Source organism: Belonocnema kinseyi, chromosome 1, assembly GCF_010883055.1.
Source record: "Belonocnema kinseyi isolate 2016_QV_RU_SX_M_011 chromosome 1, B_treatae_v1, whole genome shotgun sequence".
Classification (NCBI taxonomy): Eukaryota; Metazoa; Arthropoda; class Insecta; order Hymenoptera; family Cynipidae; genus Belonocnema; species Belonocnema kinseyi.
Genome location: NC_046657.1, coordinates 167,029,089 through 167,051,787, shown reverse-complemented (window position 1 = coordinate 167,051,787; position 22,699 = coordinate 167,029,089). Strand labels below are relative to the sequence as shown.

General features: G+C 30.2%; 1 protein-coding gene across 1 annotated transcript in view; it reads left to right on the top strand.

Moving 5' to 3' along the window:
- Positions 1-14,675, top strand: part of LOC117181080 (serine/threonine-protein phosphatase 6 regulatory ankyrin repeat subunit B-like) — a 43,815-nt gene extending 29,140 nt beyond the window's left edge. The window contains exon 4 of the mRNA XM_033373652.1: positions 11,994-14,675. Coding sequence (XP_033229543.1) covers positions 11,994-14,089 — 2,096 coding nt within the window. The 3' untranslated portion in view covers positions 14,090-14,675. The remainder of the gene's footprint in view (positions 1-11,993) is intronic.
- Positions 14,676-22,699: the final 8,024 nt, after the last annotated feature.

Genomic DNA, 22,699 nt, shown 5'->3' with positions numbered 1-22,699 from the left:
ATTAAACCCCTGTATTTATGCTTCACAATCTACACGCCGTCATTCCTGAAAATTAGTATTAAGGGACAATCCTAACCCTAAAGTCAATAATATGGCGTTACAAACGTCAAATCAATGTCGTTAGAAACACAATTATTAGATCTTACATAGCCATTGTAAAAAAATTCGCCATTTTTTCTTAATAAGATCAAGAATTTATACAAATAAAATGAATTATTTATAACAATACTTGTATTCTGCGATAAAAATCAACAACAAATTGAAGTAAGTAGCTTTTGTAGGTTATTTAATATTATTTTCTCTCATCTCTGTTATTATTATATTCTTCGATTCATTATATAACATTATATGTTATTTTACAATGACTTTATATGCATTTTCGTCCCTTTTGTATATATATTTTTTGTTTGCATAAGATTTATATAATTTCAGATACGAAAATGTCGATAAAATCTTGGTTATTTTTATCGTTTTGTTGGAAATAGATTTTTAATTGAAAATGTAACTATTCACTTTTGGGTAGAAAATTATTCTTTTTTTGCTTGAAAATATATATTTGGATGAACAATGAACTATTTTTATAAAAAATAACCATTTTTATAAAAATGCGTTTTTAAATAATTTTTTAAGCTGAAAATTTAACTCTTGTTTTTTGATTGTAAATTTTTCGTTTTTAGTTAAAAATTCAATTACTTAATTCAAAATTCGTTTCTTTTTCTGTTCAAAATTATATTCTTTAAATAAAAGTTTAACTATTCACTTTTTAGTTGACAATTTATCTTTTTTATTTAAAAATCAACTGTTAGACTGAAAATGCATGTATTTTGTTAAAAATTGGCGTCTTTTGGTAGAAAATTAATTTTCTTGCTTAGAAATTTATATTTTAGATGAAAAGTGTGCTACTTTTGTTAAAAATTGAATTATTTGTTGAAAATACGTTTGTTTAAATTTAAAATTCACGTATTATCCTTTTTATAGTAAATTTATTATTTTTAGTTAAGAGTTTAACTATTTTGTTTAAAATTCATATAAATATTTTGTTAAAAATTAGTTTCTTTTTTAGAAAATTAAACTTCTTGTTTGGAAATTTGTTTCATTTTTAGATGAAAATTATTTGCTTCAACTAAAAAATTAACTATTGCATTTTTGATTGTAGATAAATCTTTTTTAGTTTAAAATCTAACAATTTGCTTGAAATCTAATGTATTTTGTTACAAATTTGACTTTTTCGGCATAAAATTCATGTGGTAAGTTGAATTTTTTTTTTGTTTAAACATTAATCATTTTAGTTGTAAATTATTTGTTAAAAATGAAAGTTTAACTATTTTTTTAATTTGTCATTTATATTTTTTAAGTTCTAAATTCATGTATTTTGTTGAAAATTTATCTCTTTTGGTAGAGAATTAATTTTCTTGTTTGAAAATTTATATTTTGTTTGATTTTGATTTTTTTGATTTTTATTTTCGTAAAAAATTAAAATTTTTGGTTGAAATTTTTTTTCTTTTTTGGTTGAAAACTATTTTTAATAATTGAAAATTTAATTATTGCATTTTTCATTGCAAATCTTTTTTAGTTGAAAATCAAACGATTTTCTTAAATTTAATGCATTTTGTTACAAATTTGTCTTTTTAGGCACGAAATTCATTTTCTAGTTTGAAATTTAATTGAATTTTTCCTTGAGCATTTATCTTTTTAGTGGAAAATTATTTGCTTTAATTGAATGTTTAATTACTTTTTTTTTAATTCATAAATTATCTGTTTTATTTGAAAATTCAACTATTAGGTTGAAAATTTATGTATTTTGTTAAAAATTCATCTCTTTTGGTAGATAATTAATTTTATTTCTTGAAAATTTATATTTTTATTGAAATTTGAACTATTTTTGCAAACAATGTAACCATTTTGCTGAAAATGCATTTTTAAGATAATTTTTTAAACTGAAAATTTAACTTTTTTTTAATTTATCGTTTTTGGTTGAAAATTTAATGTATATTTGATGGAAATTGAACTATTTTTGTCAAAAAGTTAAATATTTTGTTGAAAATGCGTTTCTTAACTGAAAATTTATCTATTATCTTTCTGATTGTAAATTTATCGTTTTTAGTCGAACATTCATCTACTTAATGCAGAATTAATGTATCTTTTAAAAATTAGTCTTTTTGCGTAAGAAAATTAAAACTGTTGGTTGAATTTTTTTTATTTGAAAATTGTTTGCATTAATTGAAATATTTTTTCATTATTTTTATTTTTTTTTTTAATAATTTTATTATTTTTTTAATATTGAACATGCCCTGTTTTGGGGTTTCTCATCTTTGGTCATTTTTTTCAGTTGAAAAAGTACAATTTTATTCAAAATTTTATCTTGAACATCAAATAGAGTTTTTATTACACTTTCCTAATTGACGAATTTTTATCCAAATGATGGTATTTCCAAAAAAACGTAAATCTGAAATTTGAAAAGATGAATATTTTAATACAAATCAGTTTGATTTTGAAGCAAGGAAGACGAATTTTCAACTAAAAATTATGACTTTTCTAACAAATGAGAATTTTGACACCAAAAGGATCCAAAAATATATCCAAAAATACAAGTGTTTAATAATTCAGTTAAAATTTTGATAAAAAAAGATTACTTTTGAAAAAAATAGTTGAACTTAGATTAATTCTGAAATAAAAATATAAAATTTTGTTCAAATAAAAATAATTAGCTTGCAATCAATCAAGATCAATTTTGAACCAAATAAGATGACTCTTTAACAAAATAGTTGAATTTTCAACCAAATAGTAGAATTTTTAACCAAGAGATGAATTTTTAGCCAAAAGGTGATTTTTTTTGGCAAATAGTTTTAACAGAATAGCTGAATTCAGATTAATTCTGAAACATAAATATAATACTTTTTTTGTTGATTTGCTTTCTTTTTGATAAATAGAACTAACTTTCAATAAAAAAAAAAGATAAATTTTCAACCAAATAATAGATTTTTTGAACCAAAAGATTAATTTTAAACAAAAACAGTTTATACAATTTGGAACAAAACACCAAAAATATAATTGACTTTTCAATAAAAACTATTAACTCTCAAATATAAAAGGTGAATTTTCAATAACCAAAAAAAAGATTTTTCGACCAAAAGATCAATTTTCAACAACAAAAAATATGAATTTTATATGAAAGTATTAATTTCCAAACAAAAACGATGAATTTCAAAAAAAGCGTTGAATTTTCACAAAAAGTATGTTTTTTAAGTAAAAGAGATTATTTCCTAAACAAAAATACAGTGATAGAATTTTAAATAAAAAGAATTAATTTTCAACCAAAACAGATGAATTTTCTACCAAAAATATGACTTTTCAATAAAAAAATTAATTCTCTACCAAACAATATAAATCTTCGACCCAAAACGATTACTTTTTAACAAAAGACTTTAATTTAAAAAAAAGTTAAATCTTTAACTAAATAGTAGAATTGGTAACCAAAAAGTAGAATTTCGAACCAAAAAATGATTTATTAAAAATTCCACTCTTTGGTTCAAAATGGAGCGAATTTTTTCAAATTTCATTTTTTTTCCGATGAAGATTCATAATTTTAGTTGCAAGTTCGTTTTTTTGGTTAAAGAATAAAATAAAAAATTACTTTGGTTGTAAAAAAGTTTGTTTCAACTGCAAATTCAAATATTATCTTAAAGTGTTTAAAATTAAATTGTTTTATGGAGATAGGCTTTTGGCTTGATTAAAAATTCATTCTCAATGAAAATTTATTTACTCCATTTTTGGTTAAAAAATCAACTTTTTTGGTTTAAAAATTCAACATTTTGGTTAAAAAATTATGTTTTTTGTTGAAAAATCGTCTTCTTTTTTGTATAAAATAAATTTTTTTGTGTGAAAATCAAGTCATGTTGAAAATATATACATTTTGGTGAAATCTAGCTGTTTTTTATTTTTAATTAAAATTTTGTTGTGGAAATATCAACTATAACATTTTTGTGTACAAATTAATCTTTGTTGTTCAAAATTCAACAATTTGGTTAACATTATTTTTCATTCTTGGCTGGAAAATTTTTCTTGCTACAAAATTGATTTTTTGGTAGAAATTTAATCTCTTCTTGGTTAAAAATGTAACTTCTTCGTTAAAGATTTATCTATTTTGGTCGAGATTAAATTATTTTATTGAAAATTAAAAAATTTGGTATAAAATTCAACTATTTCGTACAAAAAAAACTTTTTTGTAGAAAATTCGTTTTTATTGTTGTTGTTTTAATTTAAAATTAATTTTTCTTAATAGAAATTCATCTAGTTAATTTGTTGGTTAAAAATGTAACTTTTTATGTTTTAAAAATTCAGACTTTTGATCTATTTTGCTTGAAAATTCAACAATTTGGTAAGGGATTTAACTATGTGGTAAATAATTTAATGTTTTAATTTTTAAAAAATATATTTAAAAAAATTTTTTTAAATTAGTTCTCAGTGGAAAAGTAAATACTCCATTTTTTAAGGTGGCCGTTATATGTGTAGAAAACAATTTCTGATCATCTCTCGGCTTACAACAAATTACAAAATGTTTGTTTGTCTTATTTAACATTTTTTATCACCTATTTGCGACCTATTTTTGAAAAAATGTCACCTATTCACCTATTTTGACGAAAATAGGTACTGTGATGACTGATGATCCCAAAGTTCTGACCCCTGCTTTACAAAGTATATTAGTAGCCTAGTATAGGTCCACCTTGGTTTTCATCTTCAGGATTGTTTACGTATTTCTCATTAAAAGCAATCCATAATTTATATGTAGTGGCATTTCTAAATCTTGAAAACAATCTGAATCTTATGAAACTAGGTTCATTTGTATATTAGTCTGTCTCGAAAGTACATCGTAATGTGTCCATAATATTTGTTTGATTACACCTTCACAAATCCGCAGAAAATCACTTAAATTAGGAGAGTGTGGTGTATAAGTCCTAATTAGCAAAGAACTTAAGTATACTTTTAAAATTTCCGTTTCGAGCCTCATTAATCTATCTTGTTTTGGTTACTAATCATGATTGATTAACCTCTTCAGCTCCGAATTGCATTTTATTTGGCTGCAATAGGGGTGGATTTATTGCATTTGATCCAATTCTTTGAAGAAACTGAGGTATTTCTTGGTATCCACGGTCAAGCACGCAAATATCGCGTTTTCCGCAACAGTTTCTCATTCTATTAACGTCCTTGTGAAGCCAAGGCTTATTTGGAGTGATGAAAAGCTAATGGCATCCCTAAAGATCCTGAGCTCACTGATAGAAGCGCTGCACGACACCTCTCTGGAGAGACCTATACATACCTGGGCGTGCCACAGAGCCGCATTCAGAACGTAAGATCTACAAAGGATGCTCTCCGAAGCAGATACAAAGTCTCATCCAGCAGCTTTTTTCTTCCGAACTGTTGGTGAGGAACAAAGTATCTGCAACGAACATGCTTTCCTTCTTGGTAGTACTCTATTCATTTGAAGAGGTTCCATGGACGAAGAGTGAGCTCAGATCTGTTCATATCGGGACACGAAAGGTTATGCATATGAACAAAAGCAACATAAGTACAGCAAGGCGGATGCTTATGAAACACTCGGCCTTGACTCAAATGTGGGGCGCGAGCAAAATGCATCAAATCTTATCTATTTCAATTACTCACTCCTGAAAGTCCGAATTAAGAAAGTGCAGGGGAAAAACTTCCGTGAACAGCTCCTTGATAAGAGGATGCACGGTATGTTCCACAGAAATGTGAAGAATCAGTCGATGTCGTCTGAGCTAAAGTTTGCTTTCCTTAAATCACCTGGAATGAAGTCGGGCACGGAGAGTTTCATTTTGGCATTTCAAGACGGTGTCATTTCCACTTATGCATTTTAAGAACATGCTCATATTAATCAAGCGCCCCAAAGGGAACATACTCCCGTTACGTCTACGTCGTTGTTCTTGGGAAGTGCTAAAAATAGGAAGTATTCAAAACCAGAACAGAATTCAGCCAGTTTCGCGTATTTGACCTTTACGAAATGATCATTTTCTGTCCATTTAAATCTGGTGTCAAAATAACGGTTTTAATTTTTAAAAGTTACTTTGACCTCTGAATGATCTTCAAAATCACATTCAAGGTCAAATTCATTGGTACCTTTGCGTAACCCTCTTTGCAGTCGTTAGGCTTGTCTTAACTATTGTATGCTGAATACCCTTAGATTCAATAATACCCAGATATTTATAAGAGTCGCCCGCAGCTATTGCCTCGATGTCATTTTCGAACTCTTTCTTTAACTCTGCGGACCCTAATTCCCCTCTGATTAAATGCTCTGTTCTGCATTTATCTAGCCCGAACACCATGTGGATATGTGAAATTTCTGGGTTGATCTAGCGTACATCTTCAGTGATCCATGTACAGAAGATGGGTCACTTGATGACCATCCTCATTATAATGAATTCTTAACCCGTTAGACATGCTATTTAGTGTTTTGCTTAATGGGTTTAACGCTAAACAGATCCATAGTGCACTGAAGGAGTCTTCTTGAAATATACCCGCCGTAATCTGTATTGATCTAGTTATCCTTGGTTGTCCATGATCAATATACTTTATTCTCGCACCCCAGAGCCTCATCGCATAACTAAGAAAGTCAATATATATATATAATGTGTAAGTTCCTTTGATGCTTACTTGCTTGAGTAATGGCAACAGCATCTATAGTGACTAGATCTTTAGAGCCTTGCGAGTTATTACAACACCCTTTTTGTTCATCTGTAAGGATGTCATTCTCGTATCAATGAGAATATATCTTATCTGCAATGAAGATAAGGAAGACAAACTATCGGTTGAAATGCAGATGGATTTCGAGCGTCTCGTTGTTTAGCATAATGCCTGGCATCAGATCTGTGTGTTCAATGATCTTCTGAAACACCTTGCCAACGCATGATGCACACTCGTCAGGTACTTGTACCAGAAGTTGTGCACCATGTCCGGACCTGGAACTTTCCAGTTACTTGCAGTTTTCAAGACCGCTGAAACATCTAAACTTGTAGTGTTTGTCATATGCATTTAGGGCTATTCCTGCCCTTGGTTTCTCCAGCTTGAACCATGCAGTGTGCAAATTGCATCTGTTCATTTTTTCCCAATGACCCGACCAGTAGTTAGTCATATCTTCCAATTGAGGGACTTCGCTGTCTTGCGGGTTATTTTGCTTTACACGCAATTCACGACAGAACCTTCTTCTATCTGTCTGAAGATTTCGATTTTGTTGCCTTCGTGCACTACTTTTCTTATACCGACGCAGTCTGGTAGTTCTATTTCTTTTTATATTGAGTTAATCGACCCAATTCGGACCTTAGTTTGCTGACATCCATATCCAACCTGATCTTCCATGGTGGATGTCCATCCCTTCTTGGGACAAAAACTGCATTGGCAGGCCTCGTTCTACGACCCAACATTCTAACGGTTGCTACAGCTGCACAGTATACATGAGTTTGCACCTCTAACGCAGTTTTTGTTACTTTCATATAGGTAGGTAAAACCTTGCTGTTGAGGTGTTCTATTAATTGGTTCTACATATCTGAACTCTAGTAAAGCATGATCAAAATGCCTTTTAATATCCGGATGTGGTTCGAATGGATCCGGTACATGATGTTCATTATCCCTTGCACCTATGCCTTCAGCTTCAATCAAGTCTTCTTTGTCCGCATATTCCAAGAGGATTTCACCAATAGGAAGCTGCTATTCCACTTGCATTTTGATAGCAGCTATTTCAACAGCCAAAAGCAATCTGTTTATAGATATTGAGCGTTTTTGATCTGCCAGATTTTGCTCATTGATTTTTGTGGCTAGCTCTGGGAATTTAAGTACAAAAAGTCTATGATGTTCTCTCCTCACACTTTGCCAACATTTTACTGCCAAAAAATAAAGGCGCATAACATCTCTGTTCAAATGGTATATCCATTTTCGTCGCTTTTTTGGTTGCTGAACCGCTGCTTCTGCCTCTGTTTGTATTAGACCATCCACCTCTGGAGGATGTGGTGGTGTTGGATCATAAACAGATTGAGGAAGAACATCAATTGCCCCTGCTTGGCCGTATGCCGCGGCTTCCTCTAACTGATGTTTATTGCCATCGTTTTTACACGCCAAATCAACCTGTTGTTTAATCTCCATTGCTCGGTCTTCTGTGATGTGTAGATTAGTCCTGATGTCCTTCACAGTAGCGATAAGATCTCTTAGTGCGACTTTCTGTATATTAGGATACTTTGCAGCAAATTTCAGTCTTAAATTGTATCCTTTTTCCATTTTCGTTTCAAACTTCGCATTTTCGTAATAGAGAGGCACTAACTCCTCTTTCATTGAGGTATCTCAGTTCATGCTCTCCCACGGTATTTCTGTCGAGGTGGTTGACTGCAAATAGCTATCGCTAGCCAAAGCATCCTCAGCAGTCACAGTTGATGTTTCCCTGCTTACCGTTTGTAGCAGATGTTCTTGCTGGCCAGCTGTTTGATTAGTGAGATCCATGATTATTTATGGGGTTGGGTGTTCTTCTTAGTTCCTCTCCTCTTCGTTATCAGCCTATCTAGCATGGGAAACTCTGTCAATAGCACTGCGACCGTGAACATAGCCGTGAAAATCATGAGAGGAAAGCTCAATCCCCACCGCGAAACCAACGCGAGAACACCTTCGGTAATTATATTATTTTAAATGTTGTCACAGGCTTAATTTGGTTATTGCACAACATGTCGAAGGCATTCTTTATGGTTATAGTTGAATTTTTTTATTCGATTATTTTTGCACGGGACTGTCCCGGTATATATTAGTAGTCACGGACCTATTTTTATAATGCAATCAAGTGATCTGAAGGAGCAGTGTGCCCCGGCATATTGGACAAAGCCGGGTTTTTCACCCCGTCATTGACGAACTGGGTCACAGTCGAGTGCGCGATGGGGGGGGGGGGCGACAGCTTAAGGTGGGTGCCGAACCACCAGAACCTCTGTCAAGGTACACAGACAAATTTCCAGAGGTACCGGCCCAGGGATCGAACTTATTCTACGAATAGTCCCAGGATACTTGAAAATCTGGTACTCCTAGATCCCATAACTCGTAAACTAATAATAGGATCTTGTTGTTCCCATGGAAACTTTTGATCAGCATGTGGACATCATAATTTTCTCAAAGTTTCAGCCAATTTGGCGAAGACATTTTCGCCATTAGTTTCTTGCGGGGTCCTTTGTCGTTTTTAGTTGAAAATCCAACTGTTTGGTTCAAAATTCGTTTCTTTTTTTGTTTAAAATTATTTTCTGTTAATTTGAAAATCCATGTATTTTATTAAACATTAGTCTCTTTTGGTAGAAAATTAATTTTCTTGCTTGAAATTTTATACTTTTGATGAGAATTGTAGTACTTTTGTTATTGTCTTCTTTGGCACAAAATTAATGTCAAGTTACGTTCAATATTAATATATTCTATTAGAAATTTGTCTCTTTTGGTAGAAAATGAATCTTCTTCCTTGAAAAAATATATTTTTATTTAAATTTGAAATATTTTTATGTAAAATGTAACGATTTACTTCCTTAAATATTTTTTTAACTGAAAATTTAACTATTTTCTTCTTGACAGTAAATGTATCGTTTTTAGTTGTAAGTTCAACTATTTGGTTCAAAATTCATGCATTTTTTCAAAGTTCGTCGTTTTTTATACATTAAAAAAAAATTATTTGCTTTAACTGAAAGCTTAACTATTTACTTTTTAGTTGATAGTTTATTTTTTTTTATTTTGCATATTCAATGTTTAGGTTGAAAATTCATGTATTTTGTTCAAAATTCGTCTCTGATAGAAACTGAATCCTTTTAGTTGAAAATATATATTTTTATGGAAAGTTAAGTTTTTTAAATGAAAAATTGAACCATTATCTTGAAAACTTGTTTTTAATACTTTTCGAACTGCAAATTTAACTATTCTTTTTTCATTGTGAAATTATCGTTTTTAGTCAAACATTCAATTGTTATGTTAAAATTGATGTATTTTGTTTCAAATTCGTATTTTTCGCAGACAATCTTCTGGCTTGAAGATTCATCTGCGTAGTTGAAAATTATTGGCTTTAACTCAAAATTTGACTATTGCATTTTTGATTGCAAATTAATGTTTTGTAGTTAAAAATCCTAATACATGTTTGGTTAAAATTTAATTTATTTGGTTAAAAATTAATCTTTTTTGGCACATAATCTTCTAGGCTGAAAGTTCATTTTATTTTTTCTTGAAAGTTCGTTACTTTTTTCGAACTGTTTTCTTTTTTTTCAGCTCGTTCAGGGCTCACGTTGTGGAAAATTCCGTAATACCATCTTACCGGATTCAAACGTTTTGCTTTAAATATTCTACATTCTTTTTCGAAATTTTATGAAATCCTTTGATATGTTTAAAAACCTTTTTTAATTTTCTCTTAAGTTCAGTTGTCGAAATAAAAAATCATTTCAAATTTTCACACGAACAATCATTTAAAAAATTGTCATTCTCTTGACACCCTGTAAAATTTATTTTACTTAAAAAAATGTTACATCCTGAAAAATTAAAAACAAAATATTTTAAAGTCTTCCATATTATTTCCCATAGAGAAATCATTCATAATTATTAAAAAATTTCAAAATTTGTTTCGAATTCTTCAAAATAAGTTTTTACCCATAATTTAATTTTTCTTACATTTCTAAAAATGTGAGAAAACAAATTAAAGCGTGGTAGTTAAACGTTAACCCAGGTGAAAAAGTTATATATAGTGGAGAAGACAATTATATTTTTCATTTGTTTCATTGCACTTTTCTATTTAAAACAAATTAAAAATATCAGTGTCTTGTCCATAATATATCAATTATATATAACTTTTTCATCTGGTAACAACAGAATTATTACCTATTATTAAACAAGCATTTGCAATTAAAATGTTCTCCTCTATCAATAATGTTTAGAAAGACTTAGAAATAAATTTTATGATGAATTAGAATAATTTATTCAGATATTTTGATATACAAAGTTAATGGTGCAGAAAATTCATAATTTAAAAATGTTAAGTAATAGGGTCAAATACCACCCACCCCACATAACAGACCGAAACGAAACACAGCCCCCCTTTTTTTAATGTTACGTATTATGTGAACGCTTCCAAAGCTGGATAAGAACCATTTGGTTTATGGAAAGTTTTTCGTTACTTGCTCATTAACGATGATTGCTCTAATTGCTTTTTAAAACTTTTATTCTTATATCTTTAAAACAAAGATGTTACAACATTGATTCTATTTACATCTTGAACGTTTTATAAAATTATAATTTATATCTGTTTCCCTGGATATATTTTTTCTGCAATTTTACTTAATCAATCAATTATTTTTAATGCTGTTCACTTATTTGTATATAACATCTCCATAAAAAAATTCCATTCAATTTTAATTACATTATATTCATTATTTTCAATAGTGTATGATTGTAAGTACTCGAAAGCCCTAAAATGGTAAGTTTAAATCTGGTTTAAACTTGTATACTATACCAAATTTGTTCAGAAAATTATTTGTATAATTTATTAATATAAATATTATTTATTGCGTTTGCAGAAATAGAAAGGATTATATTTAACTTTTTATTCAAATTCAAATCTTATATACCTCTTTAGCAAGTACATTGGGTGACGTGTAAACTTATGTTTTCCCATGAGCATTTATATAAATCGCTGGAAAAACTGTTTTGAAATATTACATAAGTAAAATTGCTTTAATTTCAATAGGGGTTTTCAGGAAAATAACATTTTATTTACTGAAACCCGTTAAGAAAGTGCTCTAGTCCAATGCCCTACAATGAAAAAATAGGGAGTGATGGGACAACTAGCGCCGCGCTGGAGATATTAGGAACTAATCAACTTAGGATACAGCAAGCGATCGCCATTTTGTCTGCAGATGCACAGGGCTGAAGATAAGTAAAAAATATTTGTAGACACGCTTATAAAAACTCTTTCTGTTGCAGGTGCTGAGAAAAAAGAAACAAATTCGTGTCCAAGATGGACTCGCTAAATTTTACACCTGACTATCTAGAGGCGCTTTTCGAATACCATAAACATTTTCTGATGTTCACTCTTGCACTCCAAAGAAAAAACGAAGCACTTTACAACTCAATAATATACAAGGACCCTACTATGGCCCACAGAACTTTCGGAATTGACGACGAAACCTTGCTTCATGCCGCTGGAAGATTTGGAACTCCAGATACAGTAGAGCTTCTGATTAAGCTTGGATCAGATGTCAATGCACGAGATAATAATGGCCACACTCCGTTATATCACGCCGCAAAAAGAAGTACAGAAATAGTTCAAGTCCTCGTAAGCAACGGAGCTGATATTAGCATCCCCAGCAATGAATCTATCACTCCTCTTCAGCAGGTTTTACTTCTTGGATCAGTAGAAAGGCTTGAAATCTTGTTAAACAAACCTCCAAACAAAACTCACAAGCCTTCAACAGATGTCCAAAGATGCAGAGAAGTACTAGAATTGCTTTTTCATCAAAGTGAAACCGCTGATCTTTACCTAACCAAGAATGACTTTCCACTTCTCATATTCTTTGCAGCCAGATATGGCGATGAAGAAACATTTATTCTCGTTCTTCAAAAAAGCGAACAATTTCTCACGACAGAAGATACAGAAGACATGAAAAATAATGAAGAATATCTAGATATTTATGAAATACGTCCATTACGAGCTCGAGATCCAATAAAACTCAACATCCAAGGTTATTGCGGAAGAACTGCTCTTCATTATGCTGTCAGGGAACAACTTCCGAACGTTGTGAGATTTCTTCTGAACCAAGGTGCGGATGTTAATGCCACGACTCATCATTTTTACACTCCCCTTCACTACGCCGCATGCCTTCAAAACGAAAAAATTATACAAATCTTACTGAACGCAGGCGCTGATCTAAATCTGAAGAGTCGAAGTGGCGCAACGCCTCTTCATTTAGTTTCCGATTACTCATTTTTCAAAACTCTGATTCGTCCAGGTAGTGGGGTTAATTATCACGAGTATTCTGTAGAACCCGTATATCATCACAGAGAATCAGATATTGCTTTCAATCCAAGAATAATGACTCTTCTTCTCAAGAGCGGCGCTGATATCGAAGCTAGGGGCGAAAACGGAACAACTGTATTTCATGAAGCATGTCGCGAGGGACGTTTGGACATGGTAATTTTTCTTTTGAAGGGCGGTGCTGATCCGTATGCGCGTGACGAAGAAAACAGAACATCCCTTCATCATGCGGCAATCGGAAATAATCTTGATATCGTTGAATTGCTGTTGCGAATTGGATTAGAAGTTGATGCAGTCAATAATTTTGGTTGCACGCCGCTTTTATATCTTGCAGAAGACAAGAGGCAGGAACGGTTGGAAATTATAAAATTCTTGGTGGATAAAGGTGCGAATATCAATGCTAGAAATAAAAATCATGATACTGCGCTTCATCTTGCTACCAGCTTAGAACGTCTTAATATTGTCGAACTTCTTTTAGAATTGAATGCTGATATTGGGGCTCGAAACAAGGAGAAATTTTCGCCACTTTTAAAGTGTTTTATGGCTACGAATAACACGTTTAGACCATCGCCTTCATTGAAAATTCTAGTTCCTTTTATGACTTTGGTGGAAAACGATGTTGCTAATCATCACAAAAGTGATCCCATCGCTCCTGGATGGACTCGAGTGATTTCTTTGTTCGAAGAATGCAAACTTGAATTAGAAAGGATGAAAAAGAAATGTGTGTGTGCTGATAGACGGGTTTCCTTTTATGATTTTCTGTCTCTGAGCTCTTTTAAAGCGGTGATTTTTTCGGGTAATGAGGAAGTGATGCAAGTTTTGGAATCTGGAGAATATAAGAATGAATTTCCCCTATATGCCTTTTTATTAGAGAGACGGATAGAGAGAGTTAAGAGGCGTAGGCTTTCTATGAAAAGGATGTTCAGCTTTTTTATAGAATATGGAGATGTCAAGTTACCGGCTTTGGTTATTGAGAAAGTATTAGGCTATATGTGTGATAGAGATTTGAAAAATTTTGAGTGGGCATTGTCAGGAAGGAGAAAAGCTTTGTAAAATTACTTTGCTTTCTAAAATAGATTATTTATTTGACATATATTTTTATGTAAGGTCCAATGTTGCTGGTCGACTGGCCTTTGAATTATTTATTCAGATTAAATACAATTAAGGGGCCGTACTTTAATTACGTAACAGATTATAGGCCCAGATTTTCATCTTGTAATATTTATTTAACATAGAATCTTTTATAAACGGAATAAAACAGCTTTTCAGATAAAAATGCAATATTTTCAAATTTATTTCAAATAACAAATTTCTTTTCTACTATTGGGAATGGTTAAATTACGCTACGCCACTTGGTGACAAAAATCCAAACTAGAAAGAATAGGTACGATTTAACTTTTGCATAAAAGTGTTTCAACCAATTTTGTTGTGGAGCTTAAAGTATTTTTTTGGATACTAAAAGTAAGTATTTATTAGAAACAAAGGGTTTTGCTGAAATTTACATCTTATAAGGTGAAGAAACACATTTTTCTTTACAGAAATGTCTGTGCAACTGTGATTTCCATCGTTTTTAAAAAATACATTTTCAGTTGATCATTTGTGACTATAAATTAATAATGATTTTTAAAATTAAACTTTTCTTTAAAATTTTTAAAGCGAATAATAATTAATTTTACAAGACGGTTCGAAATCAGTTCGAAATTAAGAAAATTTCCGTTTTTAACGTCAAAAATTATGTAAACTATTTCAGTTGGGAGTCTAATTAGTTAAAAAATGTAAACCATTTAATTTGAAAATTATTAAATAAGAAAAATTAGAATGACTTAATATTTAGAAATATATGACTGTTTATTTAAAAGCAGTAATTATAGTTAAATATTAAAAACTAAATTTTATGCGTTATATTTTAATTGTTCTATTTAATAAAATTTAATTTGGAAGTGAAATTTTTGAACCTCGATGTATAAATAACAACATATTATTCTTTAAAAAATTTAAGGAAGTTGAAGAAATATTTAGAAGTTTTGAAAAAAAAGTGATTATTCAAAAAGATTTACAAAATTATGAAAAATGAATTTGGAAGATTTTAAGGAAATTTATTTAATTTGGCAGAATTAAAGAAAATGAGAAAAAAATTCAATTTAAAGAATGTTTAGAAGTTCTTAAAAAATTAAAAAAATTATTTTTAAGAATTGAAAAAAAATGTAAACAACATGCAGATCTTTCAAGATTTTCAAATAAAATTTGGTAGCCTTTTAAGGATTTATTAACCATTTAAAATATAAATAATTTAACTTTCAATTTAAGAAGTGTTCATTTTATAAGAAAATGTAATCGTTCAATTTTTTATGTTTCTGGCTTAAAATTACTTTAAATTATGTAATTTGAAATTTTTTTTAATTCATTGATTGATTCTTCAATTTAGACTTAAGAGCATTGAAAATAATAACGTGGAATTATATTTTTAGAACTGAATCTTTGAACTCTACAATTTATATAAGTTAAAAAATTTATTTTGGTGTTTAACTGCATTTAATTAAAAATTGTTCGGTTTAAAAGTGTTAGTAACTTCCATTTTATGCGTGTAAATTATTTTATTTTAAAACTATGAAATTCAAGAAAAATGTTTGCGAACCGGGAATTTTTTTCTTGGATTAAAACGGCCACCCTAAATTGTCTATTACTCGTATTCTTCGCGTAAGGTGGATAAAATTTGTTGCTACATACATTATCTAAAGTTTATTTAAACTTAAATTCATTGAAACTTACATGAAATAGTGAAATAATAATTACTTTTTTTAAACCTATTTGACAAAAGTGTCTTTTTTCACTGTATAATATGGAAATTCTATCTAAAACTATTTGTTTTTTTCATGAAGATTTGTTTCTAGTATTCAATCATTGTTTTATACTTCACAAAACAATCGTAAAATCACTTTGATGCCAAAATTAATGGCAACTTTAAAATTGTACCTACTCTTTCTAGTTTCGAGTTTTGGGCACCAGGTGGCGAAATGTTAGACCACTATTCCCAATAGAAGATGTTTTTTTTTTTAGAAAACACTTGGGTTTTCAACAAAATAATCACATTTTTCACACAATAGTTGAATCTTCAACCTAAAAATATAAATTTTCAACAATTTTGAATAAAAAATAGTTTAAATTTACAGTTCAATCCTCAAAAATGAACAGTTACATTTTCAGTTAAAAAATTAAAAAAAAGGTTTTTTTTACTATACAATTAAATATTCAACCAATTCAATTAAAAAATATTAATAACTTTCAACCAAAGAGATCACTTTTGCATTTCATTAAACAAAAGAAATTTCTGCCAACACAGATGAATTTTTAAATCAAAAATAGAAATTAAAAATAAAGTTGATTTTTGCGAATACCCTTCCCTCATATGCCGTTACGTAACATTTCTTGTATTATGTTTAAAAATATAAAGGGCGTTTTTTAATTAAAAAAGTCTTCAAAGGTGAAGCATTGTCTATAAATAAATAAAACAATATTTTATAGTGACAATGAACGGCTTTTCAATATTTTTTTACTCATACAAATGTTGAAGTTACTTCATGTAAGTAATTGAAATTCACCTATTACAAATTTTTTTCACTACCAAAAAGAATAAAAATGAATATTATTAATAATCCAATATAAAATTGCCAAATAATTATTTATTTGTTAAGTTTTTGAACACTTCAATTCGAGCTAAAACCGAATTATGAGAATTGAGAATAAGGAAATAAGTTTTATAAGTTTGTTTTTTAATTTATAAAAATATTGAAGATTTCATATGTGACCAAAAAGAATCTAGAAGATTTTACAAGATATTAGCAAAATTTCAGGTCATTCAAAGATTTTTAGGACTTTTAGGAGTTTGGAAGAAATTAAGAAATGTTTGATAAATTTTTGGAAAGTTTTCCTAGTTCTTAACTATTTTTAATTTATTAAAAACAGCTTGAATTTCTAAAAATATTTTTTCCTGACTCAAATTTTTATAAAAATTTTGAAAAATCATTCAAAATGCAAAAAAAAAAAACCTTTTGTAAATGTTATGTAATCTTTTTCAATTTTCTCGTGAAATTAATTACAAAACAATCATTAAAAATTTTCCCACTCATCTTAAGAACATTTTTTTCATTCTCTTAACACTGAAAAATTTAATTTACATTCTTTTAATGATAGGAAATTTTTCTTAAAATGTCTCAGTTTTCCATATTCTTTTTACATACACTTAGAAATCTTCCAAACTTAATATTATTATTCTAAAATAAAACTTATGTCATTTAAAATTCTCCCAGAAATCTTGAAAAAAGTGGCATTTCAGGAATTTTAAACGGCGAAGGAAAATCGCTGTTATTTTTACTATTTTCAATATTTTTTAAAACTGTAAAGTGTTTTTTCTACATTCACTAGACAAAAAGAATACACGTTAGTTTTATAACATTTGAATCAAAATTGAACGTTATATGACAATTGAAAGCTATTTATATGTTATCTACCAGGAGTCCAGCGGTTTAAACTTGTTATCTGCAGTGTTCTGTTGCTGGTTTTCTATTGTTTTCTATTGTCTTTACAGCGATCTGCAGAAGAAAAAATCGAAGATGACTTGAAAGTAGCCACAAAAGACGTTCGACACACACATGCAATTAACTGCACAAGCACAGACATGTGTCTCACTGGCCTATTTTAAAAGTAAACTGAACCGTTGTCAGAAAAAGCACAGATTTCCCATAAGACGCCTTAAGCAGTTAACAGGTTTAGACCGGAGGCATGTGCTCTAGATACGAAAACGCGATTTTCGAAAATCAATTTAAAAAAACTTAAAGGAATTTTGCCATATCGCTTGCGATATATTAACTGCATATACAAAATGTTCCAGAAAATATAAAAAAAAATCAACAAAAAAGTTAGTTAACAGGTTTAGACCGCGAACCCTTCAATTAATCTCCTCCAATCTTTTATACTTATTAAAAAGCTTTTATTTTTGTTTTCGAATTCTAGCAAATAAGTTTTTGCCCATAATTCAATTTGTATCTCTTTGAAAATGAAAGAAAGTTGCCAAATTATAGTGTGGTTGCGAAACGTAAAGAACATATTTATTGCCTATTATTAAGCAATCATTTACAATTAAAATTTCTCTTTTATCTATAATGTTTAGCAACATTTAGAAATAAATGTTATGATGAAGTAAAATTATTTATTCCGAAATTTTGATATACAGAGTTGATGGTGCAGAAAATTCGTAAATTAAAAATGTTAGATAATCGGGTCAAAAAGTCCAGAGGGCGGAGAGGCCCACATATCAAAAGAATAATGCAGTCTGGGTGACCGCACGTCCATACTCAAAGGTTTAACAAATATTCCTTTAATTTAGAAAATTTATATTTCTGTATAAAAAGAACAACTTAACTCTAAATACATACAATCCAATTAAGATGCACGTCTAACAAACGCATTTTGAAATAACGCTTAAACTAAATAGGGTTGTTTCGCGATTTTAGATAAAATAATTTTTTAATAAATAATTTTAATCTGAATCGAAGGTGCGTTATAATTTTTTTTTCCTTTGTGTCGTTCAGCAGAATTATGGTATCGAAGGCGGTAAAACACTTATTCAAATTGGTGTTACGTGACTTAGAGGTTCTCATAATTATCTATCAACATGGCTATGCAAAACTCATGATAAAGAGGTTATGCCACAGTCTGTTGTCAACTCAGACTATTTTTATTTGATAGCTTTATTTGTTAAGGATTGTGTGACAAAAAAAGTTATCCTTTTGTAATATTTGGTTAAACAGTCAGTATTATGTTGAAGGAAAACAGTAAGTGCAATTATGAACACATTTTAAAATCTTACATATTTACGAATTGTTCAGTAAAAATTACTAATTTAAGTACATTTCAATGAATTCTTTCTACATATAATAAATATATCTATTTTCGGCAGATTTTCTCTATTGGTTTTTACGAACCCCTCTGACATTTGTTTAAAACAATATTTTTCGACTTCTATTTTCGATGTGTACATAACCAAAACAAAACATCGGCACAGAAAAAGATATTTAAGAATCACTGACACGTGAGCTGTGATAGGTGGAAAATCCGACCCCTTTGACGTCAAAGGGTCCCTCCAATCGACATCGTGATAAAAAATTCATATTTCAACTTAAAATTAAAAATAGTAAACACTATGTAAAAAATATTTTATGGGCGTTTTTATAATTAGAATTTTATGCACTATAAGATCCATTTATTGGGAAAATTATATCTTACTTTGGAAACAACCCTTTTAAGCGTACTCGTCAAAAACTGAATCTTATGAAATAGGAAGATAATCATTTTTAGTATGAAAATAGACATCCTTAAAATCAGTTACATACGTAAATTTGCGCACAAACCTTTTTACAACTTTTATGCGAAGCGGAATTCTCCACCCAGTGGGCACAAAATTTGGTGACGTTTTTACGACATCGTTACGACATGTTTACGACATCATATGTCCATGTCGTTTCGGTGTATTTGCGATATCGTAAAGACACCTTAACGACATGGGCATAGGATGTCGTAAAGTTGTCGTAAAGATGTCGTAAAGACGTCGCCAAACTTTGTGCCCACTGGGCAATTATCAAGCATTGTTCCCTCATTTCTTATGATCAAAAGCGAATATTTTTCATTTTTATCGTCCCGAAACTGGATATTATGATTAGTAGCTCGAACGAGGGAACCCGTGACTTTAGGACACATTTCCAAGATCAGCATTTTAAGACTAACTGTACACTGAATAAAAGTATTTAAACCATAGTCTGAAACTCTTTTGAGTTTGAATTAATTCTTAATAAGAAAAAATTAATTTTAACAAACAAATAAAAATTTATTAGTTACTAAGAAGATTAAATATTCTCCCATTAAGGCCATGTGATGAGTGTAACAGCTGATCAAGTCAGCCCTAAGATCAATATTTTTTCATCCATATTGAAAAATAAAAGTTTAAATAACGCGGAAATTTTTTTCGGGAAATGTTAATAAATATTAAAGGATCGTTTGTGGCCTTGCAAAGAGTTGGAGGCAGAAAAAGTTTATTTATGCAAATAATGATTATCGACGGACACATTTAGGTTTTACAGCAGAAGTTTGACTTTTAACTTTTTCTGACCGTAATCATACAATCTGTTTTACCCAAAGACCCCTAGAAGTTTGAAATTGTCTACTCGCCGCGCTAGTGTTGCTTTGACACAGCTGATACCAGACTGATATGTATGTCAGACCAAATGTGTTTATTTGCATTTCAAGTGCAAACATTAGTTTTTGCATTATTGGTGCATAATGTTCGTGATCGATTTTTGTTGTTTTGTCCCACTTTGATAAATATAAACCTCATAACTAGCCCATTGACAACATTGCAAATTGTTTTCAGGCATGGACATAGGAAACAAGGGACTAGGCATGCCATTGCGGGGGTGATGCAATGAGAGGGGGTGGTCCGCTACCTTTTGATGTCCCGCGACAAACATGGCAGCGCCCACATGTTTATATTTTCATGCACAGTTTGTCGGCAAAAACGCTCGTGTGCATAATAAAATGACACATCGTAAGATGGCGGCTCTCCACACTCATGGAATTCTCCCTCCTCTCGTGGATTCAACCCCGCTCGCCCAAATTATGATGGCATGCCTAGTCCCTTGTTTCCTATGTCCATGCTTGCAGGGTTTGACGACAGCACGGTCGGTATTTCTCCAAAATAGAAATAAAAAAACAACTTTTTTCACTATTCTAATTATTTAGGACCAGAGACAAATTCTTGCATGCCCTATATTTATCGTGCCAAATTTTTAACACGATATCTCATTCCGTGTGGACGCAAGTTGGGAAAGAAAACTTTTACTGGTATTTTCTTCAAAAGAAATTTTTTCTCAAAATTTCCACCGGAACAAAGCAGAGACATGTACTTTATTATCTCCTCTTTCATTTCCTAAACTTTCAGAGCGATAATTTATTTCGTTTAGACGTAAGTTGAGAAAGAAAAATCGAAGACCAGGTTTGGTCACGTGACCTTCTCGTCACATGGCCTTAAATTCAAATTTTCAATAAAGTACAGGAATTTTAAACCAAATATTTGAATCTTGTCCTTAACAAGATTAATTTTGAACCAAACTTGTACGAGTTTAATTTTCAGTTAAAACACATGATTTTCAACTAAATAATTAAATTGTGAAAAAAAGCTTTTTAGCTAAAATCCTCAATCATTAACCAAATAAATCATGTTTTAACAAAGTAGTTCTACTTCCAACTGAATAGTTGAATTTCCAGCCATAAAAGATTAAAGTCTCGACGAAAAACGTGTTATTTGATATTTCAACCAAAAATGGATTTTAATTTTATGCCAAAAATAGTTTAATTCAATAAAAAACATGAAATTTCAACAGAATAGTATGAATTCTCAACCAAAATAGATTAATTTCGAAACAATTGGTTGCGATTTTCAACCATATTAATAAAATTAACTTAAACTTTAGTTTATCGAAAATTTTCTAACTCTGTCAGTTTTTCTCTGACATTTTCCCTGACTTTCTGGAATTACTTGACCCGTAGAAACTCTGTAATTTTAAAAAAGTGTATGCTTATTTCACTCTAAAATTTCTTTGTAAAAATGGATGTATTAATTATAATAGATATTTGTTTTAACAATAAATGCTTTAAATTCTCGTAAATGCTCTATAAATTCTCTGTTCAAGCTTAAATGCTGAGCATATTTTCGCGAGCATTTGCTCAACAGAAATTCTTGGGCATTTAAGAGCCCTATTCATGATTTCCCGTTTTTTCATGGTGAAGTTTTTCACTTTTCCCGATCAACCAATAGTAACATTTTAATTCACGACGTTCTTTCTTAACCCAGGAAACAAAAATCCATTCACTTCTGTTCAATGTGTTTCAAAGGCTTTTGAATTGTGTATCTGTCACTGGAATTCAAATTGCCGCCGATTTGTTTTTTAAAGACTTTTAGTCCTTATAATTTTGTTGACTAACTTATATGCCGTAAAAGACTAATAACTGAAATAGCAAAAGAAATCTAGTAGACCTGCGCATGATTTCATTTACTTATGTCAACAAAAATAAGTACTCTTAGGCAATAATAAATTATAATTTAATTAGAGTAAATTGAGATGATCTAAAAAATTAAAGATTCATAAACCGTAAATACGAGTAAGTAAATAAATTCGTTACCTAATAAGAACACTCACATTTCTTGCGACTGTAGATCAAGTAAAAATGACTTTTCTAAATTGACAATTATTATTTAAATGATGAAAACTTGAATTTTACTGTGATCAAAAGTAAATTCCCGGTTTTAAAATAAATTTCAAGTCATTTCCCGGTTCCCGGTCACGTCCCCACCCTCGTATCCCACCTTTTTCTATCTGTATTTTAATCTGAATTAACCGCAATTTTTCTTATCCATCTCCCAATTTCTATCTTCTTCAATCATTCTACTTCCAGCACGGTGCTTCGAATTACATTATCAATTTAAAATAAAAATACAGCGAAACCCTTTAGTAGCCCTTCCTTCTATAGCCCTTCCGAGAATTGACCCTGCGCAGCAGGTTGGTGTAATAGGAGCTGCGCGGGGTTTGCGGTTGTCACTTATGCGAGCACTCA